The 27,479-nt window shown below is 44.5% G+C and overlaps 1 protein-coding gene across 1 annotated transcript; it reads left to right on the top strand.

Annotated features, from left to right (window-relative positions):
- Positions 1-147: 147 nt before the first annotated feature.
- Positions 148-27,449, top strand: LOC129854131 (cadherin-16-like). Its single transcript, XM_055920880.1, has 17 exons — positions 148-174; positions 322-420; positions 2,509-2,643; positions 3,386-3,515; positions 4,287-4,445; positions 5,086-5,282; positions 9,243-9,368; positions 10,792-10,942; positions 11,176-11,388; positions 11,751-11,827; positions 14,383-14,574; positions 16,930-17,171; positions 17,309-17,439; positions 18,147-18,386; positions 25,253-25,369; positions 26,803-26,919; positions 27,212-27,449. The coding sequence occupies exons 1-17, from the start codon at positions 148-150 to the stop codon at positions 27,310-27,312; spliced, it is 2,454 nt and encodes an 817-aa protein (XP_055776855.1). The 3' UTR covers positions 27,313-27,449.
- The last annotated feature ends 30 nt before the right edge of the window (positions 27,450-27,479 follow it).

The following is a 27,479-nucleotide window of genomic DNA, read 5'->3' on the forward strand; positions in this document are numbered from 1 at the left end:
ACAGTGAGAATCAATCAGTAACAAGACAGAAATTATAGAAACCATGTGTTCCCAAATGTAAAAGATAACCACTGTTTGATTGGAAATATTGTGCATCCTGACTTTACAGATATACAGTTACAGAAACACATGACTAGAAGATAAGTTATGTTCATCTTTATTATTACACTGACTGTAAGTATTCTTCCTTTGAATGTGGCCTTCACAAGTTATTGTAACAATCTCAGATTAGTATACTTTTTTTATACTGTTAGTGTGAAAACAAACTTCAACTAAATTATTGAAATTCATGCTGTCCTTTGTCTCCTTGGAATTGTGTAGTTGGTGGTACTTCAGACTCCCACACAGTGCTCAGGGGCCAATCTTAAAATTGGCGTCCCTGAAAACTATGATGGTATTTTCCCATGGTACCTGGCTAAGGTAAGACTTTTCAGTTAGATTGACCATTTATGTAACAAAAAACATTTACAACAAAGCAGCTTGCTTATTGGGAAATAATAATTAAGGAATAATTCTCTCCATATTGCTGCCAGTCTGTGTGATGCATCATATCCTGGGCCTGCTGAGATTGATGTATTAATGGCTGTATGCAAGTTAAAGAGAGAGAAGGGCCATAAAACGTTTCGCTCTTGCACTACACTCAGTGCTCAAGATATAATTATGACGGAGCTACTCCCGCATAGCCCCCTCATCACTAAACAAAAATTGGAACGCCTCTGGCTGTCTGTTCATTGCTAGACCATGAGCCCTGCATTCATGGCAGGAGGATTCGTTTCAAAATGGCACTTATAAATCATCAGGTTTGTCCTGGCTGTGCATGTGTTTGACACTGTATTTGGACACCTTTTGAAGCCGTGTAGTCCAGTCAATGTTCTTCCCTTTTGCATGATGTATGATCAAAACACACCTCAGATCCACTCTAATGGTGGACATGGTGGAGGTCGGATAATTGGCACAACTTTGTGTTAGGGTGGAAAGGACAACATTATTACCTAAAAATGTGTGTTCTTGAGCAGAAACGGCACTGACAGAGTTGTTTTCTCACCTGTTTTAACGGCTCTGATCTTCTCAGATATTCTGCTCTGGCACATGATAGTTGTTTTGTTTAATCACAACATGAATGTAAGAATGAAAAAGGTACATTTCTGTCATGAAAACATTTGCATTTCATGTCAACACATTAGAGGCCTAACAAGAGAAGAATGTTTGGTGTGAATGATTAGCTACTTTGTCAACCACTGCATAGCCTTAAATATAAACTTTTCAGCCTGTTGGTTTAAAATTAGGTTAGGGAGCAGTCAAAAAATATGTTTCCCAGACCAAATCAAAATGTTGGGTTCTCGGGAGTTAAACGCATGCTGAGATCATTGGCACGGCTGTGGCGGCTGAGAGCCAGTTTCTATGTGGTACGTGAAGCCATAAAACATGCAGTGCTGATTGGAAACACGAGGTCACCAGCATGCTGCTGTTTCATAGGCTGCTCTAGCCATGCAACAATAACACCATACCAGGCCAGGCTGCATGACAGTCCTCTACGACAGACAGTCACACAGTACAATGACTAGGATACCCATTCATACCTGACCATGGCCGGGCCAGACACGGGCATTGTGGGTCTGGACCAGAGGGCGTCTGTTTCGTGACAGCCCCTCTGCCAGCAGCTTGTGACACCCTTGAGAACAAACTGCCAGCGGTGAACAAGTTTTCCATAAGGGGGAAAATATCAACGGTCATTATTACACATAACCGCTCACTCAAAAGATTCAAAAGGATTGCCAGATGGAGCTATACATACACATACTCAACCATTTACACATCATAGAATGGGTGAATGTTCAATTGACTTTATATGAGCAGAGTAAAAATACATTACACAAGGCCCAGAGATCTCCTGTGCTTGCAGTGATATATAGTTATCTTTTCAACTTTGATGTAAAAGGTCAACATTTGCCCATACACAGTAAGTAGAAGTTTTATTTTAGCTGCACATGTGACTCTTGCCGAGAATACTAAAGTTAAAGTCTAATTGTATTGAAGATATCAAGGCACAAGGCGAGACGCAGATGCAGACACATGAGGCAGATGGTTGGAGTCTTACAATGTTTATTAATCCAAAGAGGTAGGCAAGAGAATGGTCGTGGACAGGCAAAAAGGTCAAAACCAAATCAGAGTCTAATAGGTACCGAAGGGCAGGCAGAATCAAGGTCAGGGCAGGCAGGATGATCAGGCAGGCAGGAAAGTAGTCCAGAGTCAGGCAGGGGTCAGAACCAGGAGGACTATAAAAAGATAACAGAAAAGGAGTACAGGAAAAACACACTGATTGACTTGACAAAACATAGAAGATGATCTGGCACTGAGAGACAGGAAACACAGGGATAAATACACTGGGGAAAATAAGCAACACCTGGAGGGGGTGGATACAATCACAGGAACAGGTGAAACAGATCAGGGCGTGACAGAAGAAGGAATTGTAGATTTAATTAATATTTTTGTACTTGTCCAACACAGCTCCCTAACCTCCCAGCTACCTCCACTGACGTGGTGGTGACAGGGGACGATGAGGGGATCTTTGGAGTTGAGGCAGGATTTCTTTACGCCTTGAAGCCTCTGGACAGAGAGAAGCAGCCATCTTACTCTCTGCAGGTTGACAGTCACACATTTATGGCATTATCTAAGCATGTAGTGATATGTTTACAATACATGTGATTATGACCTGTGAGATTGCATGGATGGAACGATATTATAATCATCCTCATCAAAAATACCATAAAATTGAATGCGATATATTGCAATGATTTGTTTTAATTGGGGTGTATTATCTCTGGCTTGAGAGAAACAATGTCCTCAAACAATGTACTGTTTAGCAACACCAAATGAGACATAGACTCCTTAGTTAATCACAATCAAATTAGATCTTCAGGTTACCGTATGTCTTTATTAACTTATATTCGCCCTTCATACTTACAGTTGCATTTACTTTAAGCTGGAAGTGAGTTTTTCCCCCCAATTTCTCAGCTGTAATTGCCACTAGAGAAAATAATTAGCACAGGAAGTCAAGTAATGTCACCCACGTTAGCCCAGGATTGAGTGACAGGCATAGCCAGTCATTACAGGAACGGAAGGCAGACCTAAATCAGGAAGTCAATATTTTCCATTGGAGTAGCAGTCTGAGTGAAAGAATGCTATTACCTCCATGCTTAATTTGGATCTCTGTACAACATTCCTAATACAATCTTAACATTTTAGATTGGAGATTGGTGAGAAATACTGTTTTTGTAAAAGTGAGAGACTACAATGTCTTCATATAGCATTGGTGACATCTTTAGCGTGTTATGAGGGGCACGTTTAGATACAAAGGGCATGAAACCTTGTGTGCTTTTCGCAGGTGTCCTTCTCAGCATCCGTGCCGTCTCAGAGCTTTATGGTAGAAGTATGCGTCATTGACAAAAACGACAACGTGCCTGTGTTTATCGAGGAGAGCATGAGAGGCAGTGTGCAGCTGGGACTTCTGAAAGGTTGGTTGTACTAGCCAGAACATAGAGCCCGTCGACCATTCAGGAGAAAACAAATACCGGAGTTCACAGAAGGGATTTTAATTTGTGACACAGTCATGAGTTTATTTCTTAATACATACTGATGAGTGATGTTTGCATTGTCTGAATCTTTATGACTTTTACATAAATAGTATCACCTGAACTATCCACATGGCTCTAGTGAAGGACATGTACGGTATGTGTATTGGAAGTAGAGGTGATTTGCTTAATAATTTTTATTGAAGTCTTAATACAGTCTGATCTTGGGCTATTGTGGGGTAGTTCTTTGAGTTTTTGCGTCAGAGATGACTCAAGCGTCTGGATTTATGTCACTGAGGGGACTCGAGATTGAGTGGAGGGAGCTGTGTGCGTGTGTGAGCATCACACCACCAGATAATAGTGGGTTACCATTGATTACATTGTGACATGACCTTCAGGAAATTATAGAGCAGACTTTACATTGAGAGGATATTACATTAATAACCCCATAAAGTGTGCCTCTATTGAAATGAACTACAGTAGATACAAATATGTTAACAACTAATGTTTTTATCAAATGCAAAGTTATGTCAAATTATGTTAGAATAAAGTCAGAAGGTTATCATAATTAAATCAAGATTGTCCAGGAGGAAAACTAGCATTTGAACTGAGTAAGGATGTTTCACTATAAGAATTAGGCATAGTCATCCTAGTCAAATTACAGTGTGAATGTACACAGCTGTACAGAAGCTTGTCTATCTTTCTCTTGGCTAGGGATCTCATTCATGCAGGTGGGGGCATCTGACCGTGATGACCGTAACACAGCCCATGCTGACCTGCGCTTCAGCCTGATGGACCAGACCCCCAGGATCCCCTCCAGTCACATGTTCTTCATAGACTCTGTGACCGGCGAGGTGTCTCTCACTGAGGACGGTGAGTTACAGGCCCCTCACGCAACTGCCCTGTTATATTCTACATGGTGATATTCTACATGGTGATATTCTACATGGTGATATTCTACATGGTGATATTCTACATGGTGATATTCTACATGGTGATATTCTACATGGTGATATTCTACATGGTGATATTCTACATGGTGTTGTCTTACTTTTATCTGTTTACTGTTAAATGAATGACTTAGTACACCCCTTCTCAATCCACATACACACACGGGCATAAACGCACACGCATGTACACACGCACATTCCCGTACACACATACACACATACACACGTACCCCAGTTAAACCAGTTAAATCAGATTTTAAAAAGTCCCAATTTGGACAGTGCTGATGTTATTTCTGGATTTATTGACTCTTTCTGCACAGTGCTGGTGCCCCTATGTTACAGCTTGACTGAAGCTAGACAACACTAACAACCCCAATCCACCACATTGGCTGTCGCTTTAGGGCCATTTAACTGTGAAATTGGCTAATTACGTCTTTATGATGTACTTGTTAGTGGGTTATTAACAATGTTTTCCCGCTTTTTTCAACGTGCTATCTGTGAACAACGTTATGCAGCTCTCTGATTGTAATATATTGATGTGTGTGTGTGTGTGTGTGTTCCAGGGGCTTCCACCCTGGACCCAGAGATGTGTGGTCGCTACAAGCTGTCAGTGATGGTGAAGGACATGGGGGGGAAACCCAACGCTTTCTTCTCCACGGGCATCGTGACAGTGGAGGTGACGGGGAACACCTGGGCGTCACCGGACCCTGTTCGCCTCCAGGAGAACCTCCCTGGTCCCTACCCCATCCCCATCTCACAGGTACCTCCCTGGCCCCTACCCCTACCCCATCCCATGTCACAGGTAGAACCTCCCTGGTCCCTACCCCATCCCCATCTCACAGGTACCTCCCTGGCCCCTACCCCATCCCATGTCACAGATAGAACCTTCCTGGTCCCTACCCCATCCCATCTCACAGGTATAACCTTCCTGGCCCCTACCCCATCCACATCTCACAGGTACCTCCCTAGCCCCTACCCCCATCCACATCTCACAGGTATAACCTTCCTGGCCCCTACCCCATCTCACAGGTAGAACCTCCCTGGACCCTAACCCATTCCCATCTCACAGGTAGAACCTCCCTGGACCCTACCTCATTCCCATCTCACAGGTAGAAACTCTTTGGCCCCTACCCCATCCTCATCTCACAGGTAGAATCACCCTGGCCCCTTCTCCATCCCCATCTCACAGGTAGAACGTCCCTGGCCCCTACCCCATCCACATCTCACAGGTAGAACTTCCCTGGACCCTACCCCATTCACATCTCACAGGTAGAACCTCCCTGGCCCCTACCCCATCCTCATCTCACAGGTAGAAACTCCCTGGCCCCTATCCCATTCCCACCTCACAGGTAGAACCTCCCTGGCCCCTACCCCATCCACATCCACATCTCACATGTAGAACCTCCCTGGTCCCTACCCCATCCACATCTCACAGGTAGAAACTCCCTGGCCCCTATTCCATCTTACAGGTGACTAGTATCATGCTCCTTCTCCATCCCCATCTCACAGGTGACACACAGTGATGCTTTCAGGGATCACAGAGATATCTGTATATTCCTGCATACATTACATGCTCAGGTGACCTTTGCCTCTAGTATAGAATCATGGCAAGGGATCATCTGACAAATGTCAAACACTGTGAACTTTCATCCAATATTTTATTTGACTGTTCATTGTAAAATGTAATAATGGAATGGAATGGGTGAAGCATCAGGATACTGCAGTTGTGTTGTTGTCTTTTTAGTCCCCCCCCCCCCTGGCCTTTCCTAAGAGACCACGGTGTACATTATTAATGTCATTCATACCCCTAGGCTTTCCCCTGCCTGAGTCACTGCAGCCTGAGGTTCCGTTCCCGCTGTTGGTGTGTGTGTGTGTGTGTGTGTGTGTGTGTGTGTGTGTGTGTGTGTGTGTGTGTGTGTGTGTGTGTGTGTGTGTGTGTGTGTGTGTGTGTGTGTGTGTGTGTGTGTGTGTGTGTGTGTGTGTGTGTGTGTGTGTGTATTGTCAAAGATTGTTCAATCAAACCTCACACTTTGTTTCTGACTTAGCGGTTGTGATTGAATAGGGATCAGTCTCTGTGCTCTGTGCAGGGCCAGTGTCTCTGTATCTGCACCTGGTCTTCTTTACAGTCTGACCTTTAGCTTGTTATTCAACATTTATAATATCAGCCACGGCCCAGTGCTTGCATCAGCACCAAATCACTAAAGCTGTGTAAATAACTGGAAACATCTGACATTATCAGAAAGAGGAAAACAGGACGTTCTGTAACTGTACAGTAGTATGGATCTTCTCTGCATCTCTACCAACATTTATTAGTCTGGAAAACAATAGTCTGTTTTCTATATATAGGTGCTTACAACAATGGAACAATAGTCTGTTTTCTATATATAGGTGCTTACAACAATGGAACATGGTCAGAAATGCAAACTCGAGACCTCAAGACAGTAACGCGAACATAAAGTCATGATTTGCTGCAAATATGTGTATTTCTACATTTCAGTGTGGTCTGTGGGTGTCGCCCCAGTAACTCTCCTCCTCTTCCCCCTCTCCTCCTCCTCTCACTCACGCCAGTGCCATCCGCCCACTGAAAACGTGTGGACTCAAAACGTGGGCAGATTTGATCTTTTTCACATTTTCCATGCCAATTTACCAACATAAAATAAAATCTATCCAAATGTGGACAGGCAAAATCTCAAGCAAATCCTCCTAATCTCTGCCGGAACATAAATGTGTGTGTCAACGTGTGTTTGTGAGAGAGATAGAGAGAGAATGTGCTAGAGGTTGTACTCTAGAGCTCTTCACAGCTCAGAGGCAGGGTCGGGGAGGTTTTATGGATGGGTGTTCCCGGGAATCGAACCCACTACCCTGGTGTTACAAGCGTCATGTTCTACCAACTGAGCCAAGAGCTACAAAGGTCCCCAAATCATCATGATGTATACTATTTTATCATGATGTATACTATTTTATACTGTGATGTAAAGATTATATTGGCTATTACTTGTGTTTTTTACAGTGCATGTACTTAGTAGGAATCTGTTTGTCAACATGCTATTACTATATTACAATTATAGTTGTCAGGGCAGCACATAACACCACATTTGCATGTCCATGTAAAGGGTTAACAGTGTAGAATCCACCACTGGTGACCGTGCCTATATGATGGGAAAAGCCTCTCTCCACCCACTCTGCATTTACCACCATGTGTTTGTAGGCGGTAGGACTCATAGCTGTGCTGTTACCAAGCAGATGGGGGGGGTCATGTTGAAAGACTGAGTATGGCTGGGAGCCCTTTACTATCAGCAGCATGGAAAGTAATGTTTCTACTCAGTAAAATGTTGTGAGACACATAAAGCGTTATGCTGATGGGTTTCTCTTCTATCATGCATTTTTCTTTCGAAATATTTTCCTTCAGTCATTGATATTGATACAGGTGGACTTTGGTTGTTGATCTCAAGAAGCATTGCTTCTCTTTGGTCATTTTCGGTCTTTTTCCAAAATAACAATTAGGCAAATCAAGGCAGGAGAATTCCACATTGTGCATACTTCTTATACATGGAAGTCAGATTTGTCCAAAAAAATTGATCTATTAGAAATACAGTAGTTGTGCACTTAACGGGCAATTACCCCACTTTTAAACCTAATTTTCATTATCTCCAGCACAATATTAGTGTCTACAAATGTGAAAACGGCGCATTTCAAAGTTTTGAAGAAAAATATACAAAGTTACAAAGTTCTACCCGATGACATCATCAAAAGTGAAAACATTAAAAAAATTGTGATTTTCAAACACTATGAGAATTTCTTGGTGACGTGAGGAGCAAGAAAATACCCTCCCTCTGGCTAGAAACCCGTTGCAGGTTTTGACAATCACTGATGTCACAGATACATTTTTAGGACCTTTCTACTTATCTTTTTAACCACAGATCATAGAAACGCGCCGTTTTCACATATGTAGACACCGGTATGATGCTGGAGATAATGAATATGAGGTTGAAAAGTGGCGGAATTGCCCTTTAAGACTGCTTATTCACAAGGTGACATAGAAGACAGAGCGTGCACTGCAAGCTGTTAAAAAAAGCACAGAAAGCAAAACATTACATCAGCTACAGTGTACTCTATTCATATCCATTTTTAGAACAACCAAGTCATTAATCACATTGTTATATACTACATCTCTTCAAAGCACTGAGGCCCTGAAGTACCATGACACTGGGAGGAAGGCAGTCGTGAGAAGAGGGGCTTGTGTATACACGGCCTCAGCGTTTGGGGAGCCAGCTCTAAAACAATGGAGTGGAGTGTGACAGTGGGTTGAGGAGATGCACATGCCCCCTGTGTTTCTGCCGGTGACCTCTCCTTCTTGGGTGCTGTTTCATGGGGTCCTCTGAGCCAATTATACAGCTCCCTGTCCGACCCTGTGCTTTAAATCAGTAGAAGCTCCCCATCCAACATGTATGAGCTTTTGTTTTGGCAGAGGTCTCTGGTCCTCATCACATCCTGTACATTGACTCAGCACTTTATCATTTAAACACCTCACAGGTTTTTACTAAAGGACAGGGTTTCCCTCTCTAGTAAAGCCTAGGTACATGAGAGAGAGACAGAGAGTGGGAACAGCAGAAGGGGGGGCTCAATCCTACAATCCCGCAGTGCAGAGAGAACGTTGAATTGACCATGTTCAGTTTATGAGCTGTTCTGTGCCTTCCCTGCTTCCCTATGCTGTGTCTAGGTGAAGTGGAGTGGAGGTCTGGTAGAGTATAGCCTGGAGGGGGAATTCCCAGAGATGCTGTTCACTGTCAGCAGAGAGGGAGTCATCTCTCTCAACGCCCCACTAGACAGAGAGACTCAGGACCAGGTGAGTGACCACACAGTTTTCATTCATAATGTATCGTACCTCCTGTCTTAATCATATAGTAAGGACTTGTTAGGGCTGTGAACGCACAGTCATGTCATGGGGCGGCAGGGTAGCCTAGTGGTTAGAGCGTTGGACTAGAAACCGAAAGGTTGCAAATTCAAATCCCCCAGCTGTTGTTTCCTCCCTGAACAGGCACTGTTCCTAGGCTGTTACTGAAAATAAGAATTTGTTCTTAACTGACTTGCCTAGTTAAATAATGGTAAATTACACTGTATGGACAGAGGATAATTGTGGTGAAAAGGAGCGTCATGATTCAAATCCCAACGTGTCTTTTTTCCTCCTCTGCAGTTAGCCAAGAAGCTAAGCTCCAAAGCTGTACCGGATTAGATAAACATCACTTTTTGGCACAGGTTGACTTTGGGTTCATTCTGCAGAGTAGCAAGCAACGTGTCTGGCCAGAGACCTTACTGCTCACTGGTCTGACACAAGGAGAAATACATCACTATATTGGATGTGCTGTTGCTACAGAAAGCCCTCAGAGAGTCTTTTCTGTCTGAACTATAACTATAGTACAGTAATTATAAAGCCAGACACACCCCCTCTTCCCTCCTTCTCCTCTCTCCCTACCTGGCAGTGACTGTCACCTATCATGATGGAGTTGTCATGTTCCAGCATGCATCACACTGAGTCACAGCCTATCGATCCACCTCCTCACACACCTGCCTCACAACACGAGTGAGGCAGTCCAGGTTCCCTGATTGAGATGGTTCCTCGCTGACTGACTGAGACTCATATGTCAGCGACATGTGACTCTTACAGCTGATGGAGGGAAGAGGGAGGAGAGGAGGAAGGGGATGCATACACATGTACAGTACCTCTCGCTTGGTGTTGACAGAGTTGCGTGCCCGTATAGGGCGCAGAGATGATGAATCATCTCTGGATGTGTCAAAGAAGGCGCTATACAAGCAAAATGCCTCAGTTCTGTGAGCTGAGTAGCAGTCCAAGAATCAATGGACACGCTGAGTGTTAGCACTGTCACTGCCTATCGTTAACCTAATGGCTTCATCTTCTGAAGACAGGACGGAGTGAAAGGGGGGAGGGGGGGGGAGCAATCTGCACTCTAAAAAAGTAACAACTTATTTCATTCACACACATACACCCCACACACCTCCCACCACCCATCTATTCTAAGAAAGCTCAATAAATAATGAATACAAAATTTTTGTGGCTTCATCTCAGACTGTGGTTTCAGTGTGTAATTGTGCCACGTTCAATACAGAACATGAAGATCTTTCCTGGCTGAGAGCTGGCGCTTTGTGTTATTCCAGTGTGTCTGTCTGTGGTCTCACTGTGTGTCCAGACAGGGAGATTTGATCTGGACACTTTGTGAAAGCACATGACCCCATGTGGCTCTGTCTGTTAGTTCCAGATCAGCATCGTGGTGGAGCGTCCGGACGGCAGGGAGATCGCCAAGCCTGTGGAGCTGAGGGTGATGGTGGGCGATGCCAACGACAACAGGCCCACGTTCCCTACCACACAGTACCACACCGTGGTCAAGGAGCTCGCCCCACGGGGTGAGGCACAACCCTCAGAACACTCATATAACACACTCGTACAGACAACTCCGGAACATACTGGATCACAAAGGCCTTTTGTTTACGCTTGAAACAAAATACTCCGAAGTAAAAAACCATGGAGAAATTCATCAGTACGCTCAAAATAGGATTCTGTGTTTCTCACTTGAGGGTTCAAAGAAAATTTGTTTTTGCCCACACACTAATCTGTGAGGACTTTGCTCTTTTCTCAGGGACGGAAATCCTCACAGTTCAAGCAGCCGACAACGATGATCCGAAAACAGATAACGTGAGGATCTTCTACCGGCTGGTTGGCCAGATCCCAGAGAGCCCTCGTGCCTTGTTCCGGGTGGACCGTGACTCTGGGGTCATCTCAGTGCAGGCAGACAACCTGGAGGGAGCCGCCCCACAGTACACACTGACCATCACTGCTGAGGACGCTAAAGGTGACCAACAGTACTGCATGGCAATGTGGTTCTGTGGTGTTAGGGAGAGGGGTGAGGGATTACTTCCACAAAGATAATGTATACATAGTACAATGTAAAGATAATCCAGAGATACTCTATAGTCGTAACCTATTGTGATATGTAGACACGGGTGCAGTGGTAGTGTAAATTAGTTTTAGACTAGCAGATGTAACGTTGGAGGTTTTCCCTCTGCTTCCTTTGAGGAGAATATTGTTTAAATATGACACTACGGTGACTGATGATCATGATTAAGACTGAGGGCCTCAGTATGAAAGAGGCATGCCAAACTAAGTGACTCACTAATGGAGCCTATCTCTCTCTGATGATGATTTCATTTGCAGGCTTAAACAGCTCCTGTACTGTGGTTGTGACAGTGCAGGACGAGAACAACAACCCACCCATCTTCACTCCACACGAGGTACCTTTACACATCCTGAAGAGGGGACTGACAGTGTGATTTTGGGTTTGGGGGACAGAAGTGATTCAGGGCACTCATTGCAAATCTCTCTCTTATACAGTATATTAGATGTTTCTCTTCTGTTGGATGGCTGCTGTGTGAACTCTCCCTCCAGGTCACTGATTTGATTTCCCAGAGGGGAGCGAGATGGAGTGCTTTGAGGGGGATCCAAGCTTTAATCTCAGGCTTATACAAATGTAGGACCTTCATTTGAGCCAGTTTGCTACAGCAGGAAAGTAATCCTTCAGCAACAGAAAATGTGAATTATTATGTGGATTATAATTAATGGACAATTTTTCATAAGGGAAAATCAAGTCTGAAATTCCAAAGAGGAAATTACAAACTTCAGAAGCATTTTTTAACCTCAAATACACTACACGTTTTACATTTCCTCCATTGCAGGAAAGTTCTCCTACAACAGGGTGATCAAATTAATATCCTACAACTTTAAAGATGGAACCATATTATTGTAGGGTTTTTTCTCATTGTGCTCCAAATGGACAATGTTCTTAGTTAATCTGAATAAGCCTCAGATGAGGCCTGTGAGAATCCTTTATTTTATAGAATAGGCAAATCCACAGCGTCGCCATAAGAAAGCTCTAAATGATATCGCTCGCACATACAGCAGTCGGAACATTTCACATCTTTATAGAAAAATCATCGCACTGAGCGATATTTACTATTATGTCTGAGCTCACTGGTTCAAAAAAGCAGTTCTAGATTAAATATTAAGTACTTTGTTAAAAGTGAAAAATGCATCCCTTCGAGTACAGAAATGAACTGCGTTGTTCTGGAATTTGTCAATAAAAAGCCCTGAGAAGTGACTCAGAAGAGATCTCATTAGCCGCACAGGGTACGGGGGGGGGGGTCCCTGAGCCTACCAATTAAAGGGACCTTAGTCTTAACATAAACACTATTTTTGGTCTATGAGAGCCTCTTTGGGGACAGTCAGTGTTTCCAGCGGTCTTTTCCATAGTCGATCCTCATGAATAATGAAGCCACCGCTGAGGTCACAATGAGACAGCATTGGATTAGCGCTGGTCTCAAGGTATGCAGTATCCGGGCCAAAGATAGACCATTTTCTCACATACTGTTCCAGAATGGAAAACAGTCTACGCCCACACCGCCTGAATAATGCAGGAGAAATGATTGTTGTGAAAGATGTAGGAGCAAATCGTCATCTTAAGATGGGGACATGTGACAATGAAGTACAAAGCTGTTGTTGTCCTCACTGGTGCTAGACTAAGCCAATGTAAACCCCAACTGTGCTTGTTATGTTTAGATGCTCTTGGAGTGAGAGAAGGTACTGTTAAGATACAGGAGACATATTCATATTCTAGAGTTATTCCAGAGTCATCCAGTTTGTTCCTAATTGGGTTCAAGCCATGCCAAAAGATTTACAGCCATTCTCATTTTGGATTCTCTATGCACCTCAACAATGCTGTCGATAATTTTTTGAGTCGATGCCAGCCCCAGGCTCATATTCTCTCTCTCTTTCACACACACACACACACACACACACACACACACACACACGCACACGCACACACACCACACACACACACACACACACACACACACACACACACACACACACACACACACACACACACACACACACACACACTGAGGTGGAAAAAGCTCTTGAGTGGGTCACGCCAGAGTGCCCCTGCTTTTTCCAGCAACATGTGAACGGGTTTGTAGGGAGCTGGCAGGTGAGTGGTGAGACCCATGGTATCAGTGACCCTCTAGCCCGGGCAGGCAGATCAGAGACACAGCCGTTTCAGTGGAGGGCCACAGTGAGTGGCTGATTAAAGGACTCCCAAGCAGAGAGATAGGAGGTGTGTGAATGAAGGTCAACAACACAGGGCCACAGGGGACATGCCTGCATACACACACCAGACCTGGGTCAAATACATAACCTAGATTATGTCAAATATGTTCAAATATTTGAAATGCACTTGATATAGTTAGCTAGTTAGCCTGGGACAACGGAACCAATGGAGTAGTCCTAAAAGTGCAAATTCCAAGCTAAATCAATCTAATACTAAATAATACATTTTTCAAATATTTCACAATCAATCACATTTATTTTATAAAGCCCTTTTCAACAGTTGTCACACAGTGCTTTACAGATACCCAGCCTAAAACCCCAGAGATAATTATTTATTTATTTTACCTTTATTTAACTCAGCAAGTCAGTTAAGAACTTATTTAACTCAGCAAGTCAGTTAAGAACAAATTCTTATTTACAATGACAGCCTACACTGGGCCAATTGTGCACCGGACTCCCAATCACAGACGGTTGTGATACAGCCTGGAATCGATCCAGCATCTGTAGTGACGCCTCTAGCACTGAGATGCAGTGCCTTAGACCGTTGCGCCACTCGGGAGCCCAAAAGAAAGCTATGCAGTAGCCCCTGCTTCATTATCTTTTCCTTCTCCCTGTCCTCATCCCCCCTCCTTGCTCCTTTCTCCTCTCACCTTTCTCTCTCCCTTCTCCCCTTCTCTCTTAGTACGGCCCCTTCCACCTGGCAGAGGATGCTCCTTTGGGAGCCACGGTAACCGCGGTGTCAGCGTGGGATGCTGATGAGAGGGGAGGAGACAGCTGGCAGGTGAATTACAGGCTGGAGTCTGGCAACGAGGAGGAGGTGTTCACGCTGGTCACAGACAAGCAGACCAATGAAGTTTCACTCATCCTCTCCAAGGTACGGCAATCTCCTTCATTCAACAGTCTCTATTCTCTCTTGTTCATTCACAAATAAGACACAACCCAGAGAGACCTAGACATCGATGAATAGGATGCATTTTAACATGATCTTAACATGGTAATAATATCTTCATAGAAATATGCAATATTGACTCTAATAATTATGCATTTCGTTAAGTAACCATAAGGAAAAGCGCACATACATGGGTATTTCAATGACACGTGTCCCAAAAATAAGCCACGACAAAAACAATAGTTTATCCCAAAATAATCTGAGCCCATCCCTGGGGTGTCTCTGGCTCGTCCCTGGTCTCCTGTAATCCCCTCCACTCTCCCTGCCCCGCCCCCGCACCGCCCTGCCTCAGCTCTCCTCTGGCCTGGACAGGAGGGCTTTGGAGACAAAGAGGGAGTGTTTGTCATTGTTTGTGTCCCCATTCTCTGGAAGCGGGGCAACTGCGTTCTACCTCTCTATGGGAGTAGAGGAATGTTACCTATATTCCGCAGAGGTAAACCAGGAGTTGCCTCCGGTATTGTCTAAACTAATACAGGACTGGAGCACATCCCCTTTGCATGGTCTCTGATGAACCCTGCCATACAGTAATGATGTGCCGTATAAGGCTCTGACATAGTCCTACTGTAGCTCATTTTGAAGCACCACATATGGTGTATATTTAGTACAGCAGTTACAGGCTTAAAGCCAGCCAACGACCGTCCATCTGGTAAAATAGCTTGTTAGTACATCAGAGCATGCTCACTAATATGTGATCTTGTGGCGAGACTGAGACAACCCAGAGGGCAGTCCCGTTGTCTCAATAACAGCAGCTTGCACAAAGTCTAATTGAATAATTACACAGTGCCATTAGTCTGTAGAAAGCAATTACAGTTTACTCACTATAAACCACATAGGCAAGGCACCGCTGACTAAACACTAGCTAATCTGTCTCTGGTGCTGTGCAACAGTTGTTGTGAGAGCGTGAGGGTAATATCAATGAGAATATTCAGCTCCTGCTGTGCTGTAGGCGGATGTGTCTGAGGTTGTGTGTAGCGTGCTAATCCATGTGACCGGATCAGGAAAAACTCCAGGCCTTTTACCAGACCCATGTCAAGCATGTGTTCTGTTGAAATGTCTCCTACAGAGACAGAGGCAGTACCTGCCGTCATGAATGGTGAATGAGAGAGGATGGCGTAAAAAAGAGTGGTCAGTCACCTTGAGCTGGGTGGCAGGTGCACATAGCTGATTCAATCTTTTTCAGGGGGAAGAATAGAGATTACAGACGAACACACACACACACACATAGCATACACACACACGCACACGCACGCCCACACACTGGACTAATGCTTTGATCATATTATGATCTTGCTATGAAAGAGGGGATCACAAGTAATCGTCTCCTTCTTTTTAAACCCATTGAGCTGGAGACTCTCATGCTTCAAGTGTCCCCATTTAACCTAGTGGGCCGCCCTCCACACAGCAACTTAAGGCCAGCAACAGCAGCTGAGTGGTGGTGGGATTCTTCTGGTTGTTGCCTGATACAAACCTGCACTTCACTTCCAGTCAACACCATTAGTCACTCCAACACTGAACAACGTCTGTGTTTTCTCTCTAGCAACAGAGGTAGCTATTTGGGCCAGGCGACATGATATTAGCAACAGCAATCACTTCATTTCACCCGAACGTAGACAACACAGGGGATACAATCAAGGGCTGTGACCTCACAGAGTAAACATAGCAACGGCTGTCCACTAACGGGATTCTCTGTCACAGGCAGGATTCATGTCAGGTGAAACGTGAATCAAATGGCCGTCCCTGTCATTCCAGTTTGTTTTACAGTGGAAATAAAACTCCTCTTTGCCGGTAAATCAGCTTGTCTCACATGCAGGTGACGGTATTATAGAGGCCTTATTTAGAGTCACTGTGCAGTGTTCTACAACCCTCTCCTTTCCAGTAGGATCAGCCTGTAAATCTGTGGAACACTTCGATTCCCAGCAGATATACAGGCTCTTTCTGACCTCCTGTGTTTGCTCCATGAGCGTAATACAATCCCATGCCTCTGTTGGAGGGGGCGGTTCGATATGTTGCTCAGTCTAAATGAGCAGCCTGTGCGTCTCATGGAGTGCTGAAATGGCACATTCACAACACATTCACTGACTGCTTTTATGCTCTTTAGATAAAGTCTGCTATTTTCTGGGAAATGTTAGTAAATCCCTCCCATGATTATTTTCCTGTTATTCATTCTTGCACTGTAGAACACTATGTTCCCATGTTTCACAACTATTCGAACACTACATGTATGTAAGTGCATGCCCTTCCATATGAGCAGCATTTCTATGGCAACCTGTATGCATGCAGGTGCTGGACTTTGAGCGGGAGAGCGAGTACATCCTGGTCCTTAGTGCTCAAAACCCAGTGGCCCTGGTACGAGGGAGGTATGGCCCAGCGTCCACGGCAACCGTCTCCATCTATGTGGACGATATCAACGAGGGCCCCATCCTGTCCCAGAGCCACTACGAGGTCACCGTCAGAGAGGGGGAGGAGCCAGGACGGGTTATTGCCACTATTCGTGGATATGACCCAGACTCACACCCAATCAGGTGAAACATCGTTCATTGGAAATAATATAAAAATAAACATTAATTCACAGTTTAAAGGCATGGATCATTGTGTTATCCCACCCCGTCTATACTTTGAAGGAATACGTACTAATGGTTTGGGTTTTGTTTTTGTCCAGATACTCGCTCAGAGGGGACACAAAGAGGTATTTCTCCATTGGGAAGTACTCCGGTGAGCTGAAGACCGTCCAGGCCTTGGACAGAGAGGAAAACAGCACCTACACTATGGAGGTCATGGCTGAAGATGGACGTAAGATGGTTTTCTGAGAATAATGTCTACTTCATATCTTTCCAGACAGAGGGTCCAGGGCAGCTTAGACATCGGCCTTCTGTTTGTCCCAGGGGGTTTCAAATGTAATAAGGCAAGGGTTAAAGCAATACTTACATTGAGAATTCAAGACCACACTGTATTCACTGACAATGTAATAAGCAGGGAGTGAGTCATGCGAAGTGACAGCCAGTGTGTAGCTAGCTAGCTGGTGGGTGTAGAGTGGGAAGTGAGGAGGGGGTGTATGTTGTATAGAAAACTCCAATCCAATCCTCCCCCACACTAGTTAAGCATGACTCAGAACAGAAGACAGACTTGCAGGGTCTGAGAGCTGCACACGGCACCTCTCCAATTACCCGCTGCCCTTATCCCTCGCATGCACTGATCACGTCTAGTGAAAAATCTACTGGTCCATTATCCACAGAATGGGGGCTCTGACTCACATCTTGAATCCACACCTATAGAGGTTAGAGAGGGCAGTGGTGTTAATTGGTGGAGGAGATCATGTATTATGTTGGTTGGATCGAATTGTACAGGTATCAGAAACATTTTAAAATATGCTTTTAATGTCCCTCTGTGCTTGTCAAAGCCAGGCCAGCAGCACCCAATACGGTACAACACAAGGACTGTTGTTACGAATGATTCAGTGGGTAGTATTGTTTATTAAAACTGTACTGTTTGCCTCCCAGGGAACTCTTCTCTGTCAGCTTCAACACTGGTCACAGTCCATATCCTGGATGTGAATGACAACAGTCCGGTGTTGGTGGGAGACTACTCCTGGAAGTACCTGTGTACCCCTCGCTGGGAGGACCAGGCCTTGGTGCTGGCATCCCGCGACAGTGATGGTCCCCAGCACGGCGGCAGGCTCAACTTCTCCCTCCGCAGTGACGCCACCGTGCGTGGCAACTGGAAACTCACCCCCATCAATGGTCTGCCTCATCATCCAGATAAACTATCTTCTGTTTTTTCACCAACACATTTGTATTTTATCTTGACAAACAGAAAGATCAACACACGCTCAAACCAACCTCTTAGCCCATCAGATATTTTAGTAACCAGTCCAGCAGTGGAAATTGTTGTGCATATTACCATGACAATAATGTAGGTGTAGTCACTGTAGTAGCGACATGGTGACCCAACGCTATGACATTGTAGGCTAGCACCATACTGTAGGAAGTAGGACCCAGGAAACATTAACCTCTCTGCAGGATCAATCCAGATCGAGGTGTTGGATTGGTTGAGTCATGTCTGTGTAAGAACCACTACCAGACAGCTAAATTAAAGTACCAAATTAGACCACTTATTCTATTTGAGTCGTCACGGTGACGTTAGACCTGACACTCTCACTGTGGGTACCCGTGTATAGGGTAACGTCATTGACGATAAAATGGTTTTCAAAATAGAAAGCATGTACGTGCAATAACGTTGGAAAGAGAACAATCCAGGGTGTTTTGCTCCAGTGTGATGAACGGTGAATAGGATGTAATTCAAGGATCCATTCAGACCACCTGTTGATCCACAGACACGTGTAGAGGATTAGAGTGAGTGGCACTGAGACACTGACTGACAGTGGAAGTAAATTGCCCCCATCCTTTCTTCTGAGGCGCTCTGACTAGGCAATGTCTCTAATATGCCTAATGGCCCTCTTCCTGTCGCTGTGCCTGTCTGTAATGTGTCAGGCTGACATACATTAATTAGACGTGTCGACTTGGCTGTGCTGACACAGTCTCTCTATTGTATCACTGTGACAACCTTTTCTCTTTAGTTTTTTTCTCTCGACATTTCTCTGTGACGCGTTATTGGAAGCTGCGGAGGCTGGCTATAATTATATTTCCCTTTTAATTTGTGTGATGTCACAGCTGGGGCCCGCCAGGCTGAAAGGCTAAGAGGCTAAAAGTGTATTTTTCCCAGCAGCACCCAGCAGCTGCAAGACTTGTCCCTAATAACACCTGCTGCAGACGTGCCGTGGCGCACCTATTTACCTCACCTTTGTGGCTCTTAGCCCTCCTCCCTGACAACTGGAGAGGCTGGAGAGAGTGACGGAGGTGTGACGCAGCCTCTGTCTTTGAGAAGCTCACATAGTCTGCTGTGCTGTGCTTGTCCTGAGAGGGTACCAGTAGATTCCACTGTTCCTGTCCACCACAGAACAGGCAGTCAGTCAATTTTAATTAATCACAAATAGATACAGCAATGATTTACCTCTATATTTTCCATTATTCCTGGGCTGTAATAAAAGCAGGTATATGTTTTTTTTAACTCTCACATACACTATTCCTGTCAATGACATCAAAGAAAAGTCCCAATAAGAACCGTTGAGGATGTGGCAGACCAAGGGCTCCTCTACTGTTTATGTCACTGACGCCTGTCGGTTGCAGCCTTACCTAACAAGATGATATACAGTGCATTCGGAAAGTATTCAGACCCCTTGACTTTTTCCACATTTTGTTACGTTACAGCCTTATTCTAAAATGTATATATTTTTTAAATTCCCCCTCATCAATCTACACAAAATACCCCATAATGATAAAGCAAAAACAGGTTTTTAGAAATATGTGCAAATGTATATATAAAAAAAAAAAGTTTATATCACATTTACATACAGTACCAGTCAAAAGTTTGGACACACCTACTCATTCAAGGGTTTTTCTTTATTTTTACTATTTTCTACATTGCAGAATAATAGTGAAGACATCAAACACTTTGAAATAACAGATATGGATTCATGTAGCAACCAAAAAAGTGTTAAACAAATCAAAATATATTTTATATTTGAGATTCTTCAAAGTAGCCACCCTTTGCCTTGACAACAGCTTTGCACACTTTTGGCATTCTCTCAAGGTCCCTCGCCCTCCTTTCTGCAAATCTGACTACGACTCCATTTTGTTGCTCCCAGCCTATAGACAGAAACTAAAACAGGAAACGCCCATGCTCAGGTCTGTTCAACCGACCAATCTGATTCAACGCTTCAAGATTGCTTCGATCACGTGGACTGGGATATATTCCCGGACAGCGTCGAACAACAACATTGATGTATACGCTGATTCGGTGAGCGAATTTATTAGCAAGTGCATCGGTGATGTTGTACCAACAGCGACTATTAAAACCTTCCCCAACCAGAAACTGTGGATTGATGGCAGCATTCGCGCAAAACTGAAAGCGCGAACCACTGCTTTTAATCAGGGCAAGGCGACCGGAAACATGACCGAATACAAACATTGTAGCTATTCCCTCCGCAAGGCAATCAAACAAGCTAAGCGTCAGTATAGAGACAAAGTAGTCGCAATTCAACGGCTCAGACACGAGAGGAATGTGGCAGGGTCTACAGTCAATCACGGACTACAAAAAGAAAACCAGCCTCGTCACGGACCCCGATGTCTTGCTCCCAGACAAACTAAACAACTTCTTTGCTCGCTTTAAGGACAATACAGTGCCACCGACACGGCCCGCTACCAAAACCTGCGGACTCTCCTTCACCGCAGCCAACGTGAGTAAAATATTTAAATGTGTTAACCCTCGCAGGGCTGCCGGCCCAGACGGCATCCCTAGCCACGTCCTCAGAGCATGTGCAGACCAGCTGGCTGGTGTGTTTACGAACATATTCAATCAATCCCTATCCCAGTCTGCTGTTCCCACATGCTTCAAGAGGGCCACCATTGTTCCTGTTCCCAAGAAAGCTAAGGTAACTGAGCTAAATGACTATCGCCCCGTAGCACTCACTTCCATCATCATGAAGTGCATTGAGAGACTAGTCAAGGATCATATCACTTCCACCCTACCTGGCACCCTAGACCCACTTACCGCCCCAATAGGTCCACAGACGATGCAATCACAATCACACTGCACACTGCCCTAACCCATCTGGACAAGAGGAATACCTATGTAAGAATGCTGTTCATCGACAACAGCTCAGCATTTAACACCATAGTACCCTCCAAACTCGTCATTAAGCTCGAGACCCTGGGTCTCGACCCTGCCCTGTGCAACTGGGTCCTGGACGTTCTGACGGACCGCCCCCAGGTGGTGAGGGTAGGAAACAACATCTCCACCCTGCTGATCCTCAACACCGGGGCCCCACAAGGGTGCGTTCTCAGCCCTCTCCTGTACTCCCTTTTCACCCATGACTGCGTGGCCATGCACGCCTCCAACTCAATTTATCAAGTTTGCAGACGACACTACAGTGGTAGGCTTGATTACCAACAACAACGAGACGGCCTACAAGGAGGAGGTGAGGGCATTCGGAGTGTGGTGTCAGGAAAACAACCTCACACTCAACATCAACAAAACAAAGGAGATGATCGTGGACTTCAGGAAACAGCAGAGGGAGCACCCCCCTATCCACATCGACGGGACAGTAGTGGAGAAGGTGGGAAGTTTTAAGTTCCTCGGTGTACACATCACGGACAAGCTGAAGTGGTCCACTCACACAGAGAGCGTGGTGAAGAAGTCGCAACAGCGCCTCTTCAACCTCAGGAGGGTGAAGAAATTTGACTTGTCACAAAAACACTCACAATTTTTACAGATGCCCAATCGAGAGCATCCTGTCGGGCTGTATCATCGCCTGGTACAGCAACTGTAGTTGTAACGGTTTCTCTCCTCCTCTTCGTCTGAAGAGGAGGAGTAGGGATCAGACCAAAATGCAGCGGGTTGGGAACACATAATGATTTATTTGACAAGACGAACACTGACACGAAATACACTTGATAATTAACAAAATAACAAACGCACGTAGACAGACCTGAACTAACGAACTTACATAAACACGAAGAATGCATGAAACAGGTACAGACTACATAAACGAACGAACAAACCGAAACAATCCCGTGTGGTGCAACATACACAGACACAGGAGACAACCACCCACGTCAAACCATGTGAAACAACCTCCCTATATATGGTTCTCAATCAGACGAAAACGTAAAACACCTGCCTCTGATTGAGAGCCATACAAGGTCAATTAAACCTGACACTTAACATAGAACAAACAACACAGACTGCCCACCCAGCTCACGTCCTGACCCACTAAACACAACTATAAAAGGAAACTATAAAACTAAAACAACTATAAAACAAAAGGAAAACAAGGTCAAGAACGTGACAGTAGTGATAATAGTAGAAGATAGAAGAAGATAAGAATGTCCTTTGTGTTGGTCCAAAGGTGAGTCACAGTCTCTCCATCTCTTTCAGAACAGAGGCACATGAAGGGGAGCAGTGTCAGAGGCCAGCCAGGGGCTTTTGGCCTCCCGGATAACAGCTAACAGTCTGATAGTAGACCGTCTGTTATACACCGCTGTATTTTGGATTTGTTCATAGATTAGATAAAGTATCAGTGCATTTGCACTAGAACCAACCTTCGTCACCCCTTGGCCAGTGTGTTTGTTTTGCGTCACAGAGGGTCCACCACACACAAGCGACGTGGTCCCGTGTGGCTCAGTTGGTAGAGCATGGCGCTTGCAACGCCAGGGTTGTGGGTTCATTTCCCACGGGGGGACCAGGGTTCAATTCCCACGGGGGGACCAGGATGAATATGTATGAACTTTCCAATTTGTAAGTCGCTCTGGATAAGAGCGTCTGCTAAATGACTTAAATGTAAATGTCCCTCACACATACAGTATGTGTATGATAAACCGACCTAGGTCTTTCCTCCATCAGAATAATGTTGATGTGGGCTGTTGATCATGCCAGTATTTTACTCATGTTCACCAAAACCTAGTTAATCAATCAGCCATGGGTATTTATATTTAGCTGTGAATGGCATTACCAATGAATTGGCCTGTATCTCAGACTCTTTACTGAGTACAAGCAGATGTTTAAAAATATATTTGAGGTAATGTTTTTCATTCTTGCACAGGCTTTGGAGCTTTTGGAATTTCCCTCAGATGTTTACTTTGCTTTTAGACGCTAGCCAAAATGGACAAAAGTCTTCTGTGTACCGTCAGTTAAATTGGTCTTAAAAGTACACTACATGACCAAAAGTATGTGGACACCTGCTCGTCGAAAATCTCATTCTAAAATCATGGGCATTGATATGGAGTTGGTCCCCCCTTTGCTGCTATAACAGCGTCCAGTTGTCTTGGGAGGCTTTTCACTAGATGTTGGAACATTGCTGCGAGGACTTGCTTCCATTCTGCCACAAGAGCATTAGTGAGGTCAAGCACTGATTGATGTTGGGCGATTAGGCCTGGCTCGCAGTCGGTGTTCCAATTCATCCCAAAGGTGCTCGATGGGGTTGAGGTCAGGGCTCTGTGCAGGCCAGTCAAGTTCTTCCACACCAATCTCGACAAACTGTATGGACCTCGCTTTGTGCACGGGGGCATTGTCATGCTGAAACAGTAAAGTGCCTTCCCAAAACTGTTGCCACAAAGTTGGAAGCACAGAATTGTCTAGATTGTCATTGTATGCTGTAGCGTTAAGATTTCCCTTCACTGGAACTAAGGGGCCTAGCCCGAACCATGAAAAACAGCCACAGACCATTATTCCTCCTCCACCAAACTGTACAGTTGGCACTATGCATCGGGGCAGGTAGTGTTTTCCTGGCATCCGCCAAACCCAGATTCATCCGTCGTACTGCCAGATGGTGAAGCGTGATTCCAGAGAACGATGGAAACCCATTTCATGAAGCTCCAGACGAACAGTTCTTGTGCTGACGTTGCTTCCAGAGGCAATTTGGAACTCGGGAGTGAGTGTTGCAACCTAGGACACAATAATAGATGGCCATTATTTGTCATCCATTCATTTCAGTAGAATATACATTTCTGTCAGCACCACCATTGTTTGCTCTGGTAGCTGTGCTGTTATTACAGTCATGTCGATGGACAATTGAACTATCAAAAGAAACATGCAGTGTTTACAATCAATGTCCCTTTTGTGCTTTCCTTTCATGCTGGGATGTTGCAGCTGTTATTACTCTGTAATTAATGTCTATCCTTTCTCTGAAAACAAATAGGAGTGGATTTGGCATATGCTGGTTCTGTGTTCATGTGTTTTCTCCTTGCCCTCCCACCCCTCAGAATATCTCCACAACTCAATCTGGTTGACAGCATCTGCTCTGTAAATAGAAAAGGACATCTAATAGATCCCTGTAGATTTGTTTCCCTGATGTTTGGCAGCATGTTTCCTGATGTTTGGCAGCATGTTGGAATAGAGTACTGGTCATTCTGAGACATTGTGTTCAGACTGACTCAGTCTCAGGGTAGGATGGGCCACAGGTGCACCCTCTCCCCCTGTCGCAGCATGGTCTCAGCCCAGTCTGCCTGGTGATCCCCTCTCTACAGAGGACAGACAATGTTTTACGTGTTATGCGCTTCAGTACTCTGCGGTCCCGTTCTGTGAGCTTGTGTGACCTACCACACCGAGGCTGAGCTGTTGTTGCTCCTAGAAGTTTCCACTTCACAATATCAGCACTTACATTTGACCTGGGGAGCTCTAGCAGGGCAGAAATTTGATGAACTGTCTGGATGGAAAGGTGGCATCCTATAACAATGCCATGTTGAAAGTCACTGAGCTCTTCAGTAAGGCCATTCTACTGCTAATGTTTGTGTATGGAGATTGCATGGCTGTATGCTCAATTTTTTACACCGGTCAGCAACAGGTGTGGCTGAAATTGCAGAATCCACTAATTCGAAGGGGTGTCCACATACTTTTGTATATATAGTGTATGATTCTAGGAAAGGTTATGTGAACAATTATTTAATTTGACCAAGAATGCGTACAGAAAATGTAAAAGTTATGGAGCCCAATAAACTTTTGTCCTAAAGATTTACCATAGGCTACCAATGTAATATCTGTCTTTCCCCAGACACCCATACCAACCTGTCCCTGAACATCCCATACTTGTCTCCTGAGGTCTACACGGTCCCCTTCACCATCTCTGACAGCAGCTCTCCTCCCAGGAGCACCTTCATCAACCTGCCAGGTGACGCATATTGATACAGTTGAAGTCGGAAGTTTACATACACCTTAGCCAAATATATTTAAACTCAGTTTTCACACTTCCTGACATTTAATCCTAGTAAAAATTCCCTGTTTTAGGTCAGTTAAGAATGTGAAATGTCAGAATAATAGAGAGAATGATTTATTTCAGCTTTTATTTCTTTCATCACATTCCCAGTGGGTCAGAAGTTTACATACACTCAATTAGTATTTGTTAGCATTGCCTTCAAATTATTAAACTTGGGTCAAACGTTTCGGGTAGCCTTCCACAAGCTTCCCACAATAAGTTGGGTGAATTTTGGCCCATTCCTCCTGACAGAGCTGGTGTAACTACTGAGTCAGGTTTGTAGGCCTCCTTGCTCGCACACACTTTTTCAGTTCTGCCCACAAATGTTCTATAGGATTGGTTGAAAAACGAGTTTTAATGACTCCAACCTAAGTGTATGTAAACTTCCGACTTCAACGGTATGTGTTGAAGCAGAATATATTGTTCTACGCAGACATGTTTACAAAATGTGACATGTATAATTTGTCATATATTACAACTGTAACTTTGATTTTGTCACAATAATAGATGGCCATTATTTGTTGTCTTTTCCTTTCAGTAGAATATACATTTCTGTCAGCACCAACATTGTTTGCTCTGGTAGCTGTGCTGTTATTACAGTCATGTCGATGGACAATTGAACTATCAAAAGAAACATGCAGTGTTTACAATCAATGTCACTTCTGGGCATTCCTTTCACACTGGGATGTTGCAGCTGTAATTACTCTGTAATTAATGTCTGTCCTTTCTTTGAAAACAAATAGGAGTGGGTTGGGCATACAGTATGTTGGGTTCATGTGTTTTCTCCTGGCCCTACCACCCCTCAGAATATCTCCACAACTCAATCTGGTTGACAGCATCTGCTCTGGGGTGGCAGGGTAGCCTAGTGGTTAGAGTGTTGTAACCGAAAGGTACAAATCTGTCATTCTGCCCCTGAACAAGGCAGTTAACCCACTGTTCCTAGGCCATCATTGAAAATAAGAATTTGTTCTTAACTGACTTGCCTAGTAAAATAAAATAGAAAAGGACATCTCATAGATCCCTGTAGATGTGTTTCCCTATATGCCTGATGAATGGCAGCATGTTGGAATAGAGTACTGGTCATCCTGAGACATTGTGTTCAGACTGACTCAGTCTCATGACAGGATGTACCGCAGGTGCATCCTCTCCCCCTGTCGCAGCCTGGTCTCTGCCTAGTGATCCCCCTCTACAGCACACCGAACTGATTTAGTAAAACCCTGAGGCCTCAGGGGCATGGAGATGTTCTCTCCCTGTCATCGTGGTCTGCTCAGGGTATGTGTAATGTGCTTACGAGTGCTGAATATGTCCCTGTACTTTGTGAGTTGTGTTGACTGTGTCTTAAATCACAGTGACGGTGTGCCCATGCAATGTGAGAGGAAACTGCAGGACCGCCGCTAAGCAGCTGCAAGGCATGCCAACCGTCCAGTCCACCGTCGGCATCCTACTGGGAACCCTGGGGGTCATAGGTAAGAGTAGCTGCTGTTGGATTGTAGACTGAACACCTTTAATTAAGCTACCAAGTTAAAATGGCCAAGTCAATCAATCAAATGTATTTCTAAAGCGTGTTTTACATCAGCAGTTGTCACAAAGTGCTTGTACAGAAACCGAGCCTGAAGTATAAGCAAAATGATCCTTTGTGTAATTTTGTGTCAAGATGATCTGAGTTCACTTAGGATCTTTTTCAGGATCTTACATTTGAGTTAGTCAAGGGATATTTTATTATGTTGGGCCTAATTTTATCTTTCTTATTTATCCCAGGAATCATTCTAATCGTTGTGTTTGTGAGGCTGTCCTACCAGAACCCCAAACCGCCGAGCAAAACCAACCAGGAGAGAGAACCCCTGAGGATCTCACTGTGAGGGTACTGCCTGCATATGTCTCCGACTTTGCCCATATGGACAGGGCCATGATAGTAGAGCAATGATATAGTGAGAATGGTTTATTCAGTACTGTGCATAGTATTTACCTAGTGGGTAGTTCTTATATTGCGGTGGTATTTGGGCAGTGCATTTTTTATTTATAGTGA

This window comes from Salvelinus fontinalis, chromosome 4, assembly GCF_029448725.1.
Source record: "Salvelinus fontinalis isolate EN_2023a chromosome 4, ASM2944872v1, whole genome shotgun sequence".
Classification (NCBI taxonomy): domain Eukaryota; kingdom Metazoa; phylum Chordata; class Actinopteri; order Salmoniformes; family Salmonidae; genus Salvelinus; species Salvelinus fontinalis.

Coding starts and splice junctions, on each gene's coding strand:
- LOC129854131 (XM_055920880.1), top strand. CDS start 148: ATGTTCATCTTTATTATTACACTGACT. Junction 3,516..4,286: donor GCAGCTGGGACTTCTGAAAG/GTTGGTTGTACT, acceptor TCTCTTGGCTAG/GGATCTCATTCATGCAGGTG. Junction 17,440..18,146: donor GGTCATGGCTGAAGATGGAC/GTAAGATGGTTT, acceptor TTTGCCTCCCAG/GGAACTCTTCTCTGTCAGCT.